The sequence below is a fragment of the Maniola jurtina genome, chromosome 6, assembly GCF_905333055.1.
Source record: "Maniola jurtina chromosome 6, ilManJurt1.1, whole genome shotgun sequence".
NCBI classification, from domain to species: domain Eukaryota; kingdom Metazoa; phylum Arthropoda; class Insecta; order Lepidoptera; family Nymphalidae; genus Maniola; species Maniola jurtina.
Window position 1 is genome coordinate 12,303,126 of NC_060034.1, and position 8,178 is coordinate 12,311,303.

Consider the following 8,178-nt stretch of genomic DNA (forward strand, 5'->3'; position numbering starts at 1 on the left):
GGTACTGAAACATTTTTTTGGCATCTTACAGCCAGGTAATCTGTATGTTATAGACTGATAAGTTAAAAAAATAAAACACAAAAATGATCTTTTGTATGTATTTATTTGGCTTAATTAAGACACGAATTAATGTAATCATTCTCATTTAGTAGAAAAGTTGTAATATTTTAATATAAAATATTATGGCATTTGACGCATTGTAATAATGAAATATGAGACATCCTCTTCATCCATTCTAGTACCATATTTTGTTAGTGTTGCCAAAACCATTTCCAATGTTAGTGGTTTTGTGACCTCCGCAGGTACTACATCCTCTACCATACAAATTATGTATTTCGTTATAGTTCTCTCGCCCGTTTCCGATATTATATTCGCTCCATCCGCCATAATCGCCGGAACTGGAAACACCTCCGTAACCACCTCCACCTCCGTAGCCGCCTCCACCTCCATAACCGCCTCCACCTCCATAAGCGCCTCCACCTCCGTAACTACCTCCACCTCCATAACTGCCTCCACCACCGTAACCCCGTCCACCCCCGCTACCACCGCAACCGCCGTAACCACTGAAACACATTAAGTTATAATTAGCTAAAGATATTAAAGTATAAGGTGACTGAAGACTGACTGACTGACTGCCTGACTGAGTGATCTATCCATGGATCGGGCTATTTGACATTCAGTAGCTATTATGACGTAGACATCCACGAAGAGAGGATTTTAGAATATTCAGCCCCTAAAAGGGTAAATATGGGTTTGAAATTTGTGTAGTCCACGCGTATGAAGTCGTGGGCATAAGTGCCTACACTGAGCTCTTGAATATCGACATCTCACCCAACTTCAATATCAGGAAATGCATCGAGTCAAAGGCTAAAACAGCTGCCAAAAAACTTGGTAACCTGAACAAGGTGAAGCGGTACTTCATGCCAAAACAACACCCTACTCTTTATTAAGTTCAGGTTCAGTCTGCCATGGAGTACTGCTGTCACCTCTGGGATGGCTCTGCCAAGTACCAACTCGATGCAAGACTCGATAGATACCGCGCCCGTAGAATCATTGCCGATCAATCACCTACGCAGGCGAAAGTGATTGATTTGTGTGGCACAATTTAAGAAATACAAATTCTTCCCCATAGCACCGTCGCAATGTCGACTGTTTTTCGATCTTTTTATAGGATATACTTAGGTGAGTGTGCTCAGGAACTTCACAAGCTAGTTCCTCCTTCACTATTATACTACAGGACAGGAAGAAAATGTGAACGCTGGCATCATTATGTGGTTGACATTTAATCTACTTGTACGAAGCGTTTCTGCTCAACGTTTCTGATACGCATCGCTAGGTCTAGAATGCCTAGAAAACCTTCAAGGCATGAGTAAATAGACATAATCTACGTAAGATCGCTCTAAGCTAGACATTATCATTGCTAGCTGTTTCTCAGGCATGATTGTGGCAAGCGCAAGACTATCTCTCAGTAAAAAAATGAGTGTTCAAGTAATAAAAAGGACTAATAATATAACTTACCAAGGAGATGGTTTCGCTTGAACCATCGCCAACACGGCGACAACGGACAGAAGAAGCATCATAACGAACTTCTGCATGTTAACTATTTAATTGATAACTGCTTAATATTTTAATTTCTAAGAATTTGTACCTACCCAAGTACGAGATCTACAATACTGTAGTCCATTTCATTTGTTGGCCTTTTATATTGTAAATTGTGGGATTCACGTCGATGCAAAAGTCCAATAAGGCCAAGAACGATAACGTTATTATTATTCCAGAGTATAATATTTTATATCATTTAAGTATTTTCTCAAAAGCTAAATAAATTATTAATAGAGGAGGTTTTAAACGAACAAGTGAACTGATTTTCAGGAATATAGTAACATTAAATACCGTGAATTAGTTTAGTTACATCGATAGATTTGCAAAAGTTCAACGTGGTAGAATTTAGATTTTTATTGCAGACTAGTTGACCTTTTTTTTTGTTCTCGTGAGGAAAATCCGACATGGATACCACCGACCACGGGGGAGCACAGTGGTTATGTCGGACTCCTACCGACAAAAAAAAAAAAAAGATTCCGATGAATTGAGAACCTCCTCCTTTTTTGGAAGTCGGTTAAAAACCTCACGAAGTTCCATCCCACCGCTGATGATGGAGCACAAGGGCCCGTGAACACCTCGTTACTCCGCCAGCGGATGCCCGCCTCAGCAGACCCACCAGTGGGACACTTCGTGCCTCCAAACACCGTTAGAGGCACGCCGAAACCACAGCAAGCCAACAACCCGAGGACCACACAGTGAGCGAAGGACCACCAGCCTAGTTGACCTACCTCAACTTCGCCCGGGAAGACTTATTCCTTATATAAATAATATGAATGCGTTAAATTACAATTGTATAATAGGTATAAGCCTTCCTCATGCTGAATGACAAGATTGTAACCCGTATTGAATTGCATTGAGAAAAGGTAGCAATTTTGTCTAACCGAAATTGAAACTGTTACTAATAGGGAAGGAAGGAATGAAAATGTAGGTATAAATATTACGTTACGTAGTTGTTGTTACCTTTCTTCATTAAAGATACACTTTGATCACATGTTTTTTTCAGCACTTACACTAGTTACACTTGCACTTATCACTATGCACTTACTCAAAAGGTTTAGTCCTTCTTAGGGTGTGATTTATAAAGCACTTGACTTTGCTCAGACTTAAGATTGAGTTAAAACGAGACAGATTTATGTGAGAGATATACATCTGTCTCGTTTTAACTCTGGCTTAAGTCTAAGCAAAGTCTGAGTGCGGTTTATAGATCTCACCCTCAATCTTCTCACTATTACGTCGAGTAGCTGGATGGCCTCAAGTTAACGTGGTGGTGAAGCCTAGATCCGTGGGCATGGTGACATCTTTATGGACGTATTCAATTCAAGGTCCCGATTAATATCGTCATATCAAACCAGGGTGCATTTATAATATTCCTGAGTCCCTTTTTAGTCTTGTTTTATAAAAATATGTATATACGTACGTATGTACATATTTTTATGTAATAAGTATATTGATACATGGAAAAGAGGCACCCATACCTACTCAGAATGAACAAATGTGTCACCACACAAAGGTTTGTCCAGGGTGGAAATTGAATCCATGGCCCATGGTTTCAACATCAGTTATAAACCACTAGACTCTGACTCAGTCCATATGATTTTTAGGGTTTCGTACCTCAAAAGTAAAAACGGAATACTTATAAGATCACTTTGTTGTCTGTCTGTCTGTCTGTCCGTTCGTCCGTCCGTTCATCCATCGGTCCGTGCGTCCGTCCGTCCGTCGTGTCTGTCAAGAAAACCTATAGGGTACTTCCCTTCCCGTTGACCTAGAATCATGAAATTTGGCAGGTAGGTAAGTAGGTCTTATAGCACAAGTAAAGGAATAAATCTGAAAACCGTGAATTTGTGGTAACATCATTAAAAAAAATAATTAAAATCTGTCTCAATTTTCAAAGTAAGATAACTATACCAAATGGGGTATCATATGAAAGAGATTTACCTGTACATGCTAAAACAGATTTTTATTTATTTTTATGCATAATAGTTTTTGATACATCGTGCTAAATATCGGAAAAAATTGCCGAGTACGGAACCCTCGGTACGCGAGTCTGACTAGCACTTGGCCGGTTTTTTTATTTTATTCTATCATATTAGATTCTCATCAAACTAATTCACTTATTCATTCATTAGGTACGTTTCTTTTTGACCAAACACTATTTATTTTTCGGAACAAACTGGATGCCTCGCAGAAACACCAAATTGCAATGTTTGGTAAAAATCATAATTTGTGTTAAGTTTTGCCTTTAAAAGTGCAAAAAGGTCAAGTTTGATCAAATTAAATTATTCCTGGGTTCCTCCAATATCAATTAAGTATTCCCTCCAAAGATAAAAATAAAATGTTATGTACCTATACTTACTTGCTTAATAGGAACCTACCTACTTACTCTACTATCTCATTGGTCTAGCGGTTAGCATGTTCGACTGCGATGACGAGGTCCTGGGTTCGGTTCCCGGTTTGGGTCAAAAATAGTTAGAGAGCACGTTGAGCCATGTGGTTACGGTCCTACGCCTGATTTATCTCCGGTTATGTCGGATTCCCGTCCCATCGAGCTATGAGAGTGAGGGAATAGAGAGTGCACCTGCATTTGCGCACACACTTGTGCACTATAATATCTCCCGCGCAGCTGTCCAACGACATTAATACGTACCTACCTATTATGTATGTATGTTTGGTTTGTTTTGAACTGCATAGTTAGTATGCGTGGCATGCGTTATAATGCCGCTAATGTAAGACCTACTTTACGTCGATGGTATGTACCTACTATGTTAGCAACCTTCCTGCGAACTTCAACAACACTTGTCCAAAGTTTCAACTCAATCGGATGAATGGTATAGGAAACGCATAAAATAATGAGACAAACAAACATTCATTTATTTACAGGGTTCCGTACCCGACGGGTACCAACGGGGCCCTATTATTAAGTCTCCGCTATTCGTCCGTCTGTCCGTAAGTCTGTCTATCCGTACGTCACCGCAAGTGTTGCCAAAAACTGAACAAAATTTCAAGTCAGTCAGATCAGAGCTCCTTGGTCAGCTTTAATCTTAAATCATATTTAAGAACCTGCTCTGAATTATACTATAATATATTATCTAAATTTTTTTCGAATAGTATTGATTAAACCTATCTATCATTTTAGTTAAACGTACTACGGGTAAAACTCCTCATCATAATATTGACCCCTCCGGTTTTTACGTACCTCGCACCACGACAATCTCACAATAAAATTCATATAAAAAGGCTATGTAAAAGACTAGAACATTATTGTCGTCGCAACCGTCGATATACGTTTGCCTTTAAATATCTTGAAATATTAAAAAAAAAAAAATGCAGAAGTCTGTGTTGTTCATTCTTTGCATCGTCGTTCTTTCAGCGATAGTGGAAGCGAAACCGACACCAACTGATGCGGCGTAAGTACCATAATATTAGCTCTTGACTGTGACTTTACTTGTTAGTTGCGATGCTACAGTGAGTACGGTCTTTGCGCATATAATTAAGTTGTTTGAAAATTACAATACAAAGAAACAGACAAGTGCGAATCGAACTTGCATAAATGAAGGTTTCTGTGCAAGAAATAATACTTTTTATTTTCATGAAATGAAATGAGATTTATTGAAATTAATATGAGTCATGGCAGTCATTTTAAATTTTTATTATTTGTTGTCCTAACGGCAATATAACTTAGAAGTACTCATTCTGTAAAAATTTCAAATATCTATCCATTACAGTTCACGAGATACAGCCCGCTGACAGACAGACGGACGAATGGACCTACAAACGGACGGAGGCTTAGTAATAGGGTCCCGTTGGCACCTTTCATGTACAGGACCCTAAAAATTAGTTTACTTTTTGTTCCGTGCAGATTTTCAATTTGTTCTTTGAGATTTTTTGATTTGATCTTGAACATGCCATTTTTAATTAAACACGCAACACTTTTGAATAAATAATTTCTATCTACTTTGTTTGATTATTACAAAGTTTCAATTTAACTTCATATTGTAAATTGAAATAATTAAGATAAGGGAAACTGAAATAGGAACTAAAGTAGATAAACATGAAATAATCATCCAAAATATTGCATCGAGGTAATTAATGTGTCCAGAATGCTATTTGATATACGTGTATAAATTATTATTATTATATTATATCTAACGATGCCTCAAGCTTTTAAGAGCGCGTAAGCCGATGCTTTCTGCATAAAATGGTGATTAGGTACTTAGTTCACTATATTCCGATTTTGTACGTCTAAAACCATACGATATTATCAATTTATCGTCCATAAAATATAATTATTATTATTAATAATTTTTAATTTTTTTAACAGCTTGTGCAAAGTCACAAGGAATATTGGAAAGGGGAACCGCAATAAAAACGAGATACGCAACATATCAAAATTACTAACGTCCTGCGGAGGCAACGTTGATCTCAACGTTGGAGAGGGCGACAATAATCATAACATCATAGAATAATTTTAACATATACCTACATATATACTAAATTATGTACTTCACAGAGGAAAAATATTTGTATGTGCACAATAAAGATAGAAAATTTTCTATAGTCATTAATTAACTATTATTATTTACAATGAGTGTATTTCAAGTATCAGAGGATCATAACACTTCAAACTTAACCTACCTGCTGGTTAAGTACTAAAACTTACATACTTAGGAGGGGTCTCTCCATCACTCGCTCCATACAAACGTAGTTCCAGTTTCATTTGAACATTAAGCAACCAAAGTCCATGAAATTTGCAGACATATTCTAGAAACTAATATCCATGCCTGTGGTTTTCCAAATTTCTGTTAAAATATTCGGTTTCAAAGTTACGCGGTCTTAAAAATTCACATACAAATCTTTGAGCCCCTGTAATTTTAAAACTACATATTTTTAGAAAAATCTAAAACACCACAGATATTAGTTTCTAGAATATGTCTGCAAAATTTCATGGACTTTGGTTGCTGAATATTCAAATGAAATTGGAACTACGATTGTATGGAGTAAGTGACGGTGAGAGCCCTGTTAACCTTTGTTAATACGAGTTGATGAATGTATGTAAATTATTACGAGAGTAATATTAATTTTATACTCTATAGCATTTTGATCTACTGTAATTTGAAAAAGTTTAAAAGAATAAAATTATATACCTAATTTTAATATAGGTACAGACATTTTATCAAGAACATAGGTATACATATATAGATTAGATAGACGAAACGAGTGCTTACAGCTCATACGTGTTTGCATTTTGTTACAATTTTTACAAAAACTACTCAAACTGCAGATTTATTGGTACTATTACGTAGCAACGTTTAAATGTGTTATTAATTATTATTAATAAAATTATATTCATAAAAAAATTGTAATTTACATTTAAGTCCCTGACTGCCGGCTGCATGCCGTACGTAATCGTGTTCAGTAACGGAAAGTTCTTATAATTGGTGGAAAAAAGATTGCAACTAATACTGTTGAGGTACATGAGGGGCATGAGACGGGCCTGCCCGCGAAATTCAAATTTAATTTGGTTTTTCGCAATTTGTAAACTAATACGACAACTTAGACTTATGACATTTAAATTGCGACGATGGCAGCATCAACCTCACAGGTTTATATAAAAATCTTTACTTGAAAGGGTCCAGTTTAAAAAACTATTTCTAGTATCGACTATTCTCACAAATTAGTCGATACTAGAAATAGTTTTCTTATGTCTAGATTTTCATACTATTAATCTTATCTATTTACGCACAAAGTTGTAATTTTTGTTAACAGCTTGTGCAAAGCCACAAGGACTTTTGGAAAGGGGAACAACAATATCAACGAGATACGTGACATAACAAAATTAAAATTATCCTGCGGAGGTAACGTCGACATCTACGTTGGAGAGGGTAACCATAATTATAACATTATACAATAATTTTAATAATGTATACTTATTAGCCTGGCTGTCCAGCGCGGAAATGCAGCCAGTATTCTTGGCACCATTCCACGCGAGCATGATTTGTATAGTAATTAGATGAGGCTAGCTTTAAGTTTTTATTGTAATATTTTCAATGAAAAAAGAAAACCTTATATTATGCCATTTACAGAGGAAGAAAATATTTGTGTGTGCACAATATAGAATATTTTCTATAGTCATTTAATTTTTTCAATAACTGTACTTAACTTCAAATATCTGAGGATCATTAAAGTATTATGATTATCATGACTTAAGGCCGATTCACACCAAGCACGTACACGTGACCACGCGCGTAGTGACGCGCGTGAATACATACAGTTCCATACATTACAACGTCATGGTACGCGCCACGTCTACGCTTACGTGCTGCATACGCGTTTGGTGTGTCCCAGCTTTTAGCCCAGCTGTTTACTAAAGCCTACTTAACCTATGCTATATTGTATAAGTTGACAAATGCATGTAAAAATGATGAGTGTAATGTTAATTTTAAATACAAAAAAATACTATGAAAACCCGTTTTGATTTACGTACTCCCATAATTTAAAAGGAAAATGAATTCGTTAAAAACAAGAAATATTTTTATTTTGCTAATAATACGGATCCTGCATATTTTTCATAAAATATTA

At 36.3% G+C, this 8,178-nt stretch overlaps 1 protein-coding gene and 1 long non-coding RNA gene across 2 annotated transcripts; one reads left to right on the top strand and one right to left on the bottom strand.

The window, feature by feature from the left end:
* Positions 1–104: 104 nt before the first annotated feature.
* Positions 105–1,657, bottom strand: LOC123866447 (glycine-rich RNA-binding protein 3, mitochondrial-like). The gene is made up of 2 exons (XM_045908031.1): positions 1,519–1,657; positions 105–563 (listed from the first exon to the last, which is right to left on the bottom strand). The coding sequence occupies exons 1-2, from the start codon at positions 1,593–1,595 to the stop codon at positions 236–238; spliced, it is 405 nt and encodes a 134-aa protein (XP_045763987.1). The 5' UTR covers positions 1,596–1,657; the 3' UTR covers positions 105–235.
* A 3,205-nt stretch (positions 1,658–4,862) lies between these two features.
* On the top strand, positions 4,863–6,164 carry LOC123866454. The gene is made up of 2 exons (XR_006796195.1): positions 4,863–5,006; positions 5,921–6,164. It is a non-coding gene; the product is annotated as an uncharacterized LOC123866454 (long non-coding RNA).
* The last annotated feature ends 2,014 nt before the right edge of the window (positions 6,165–8,178 follow it).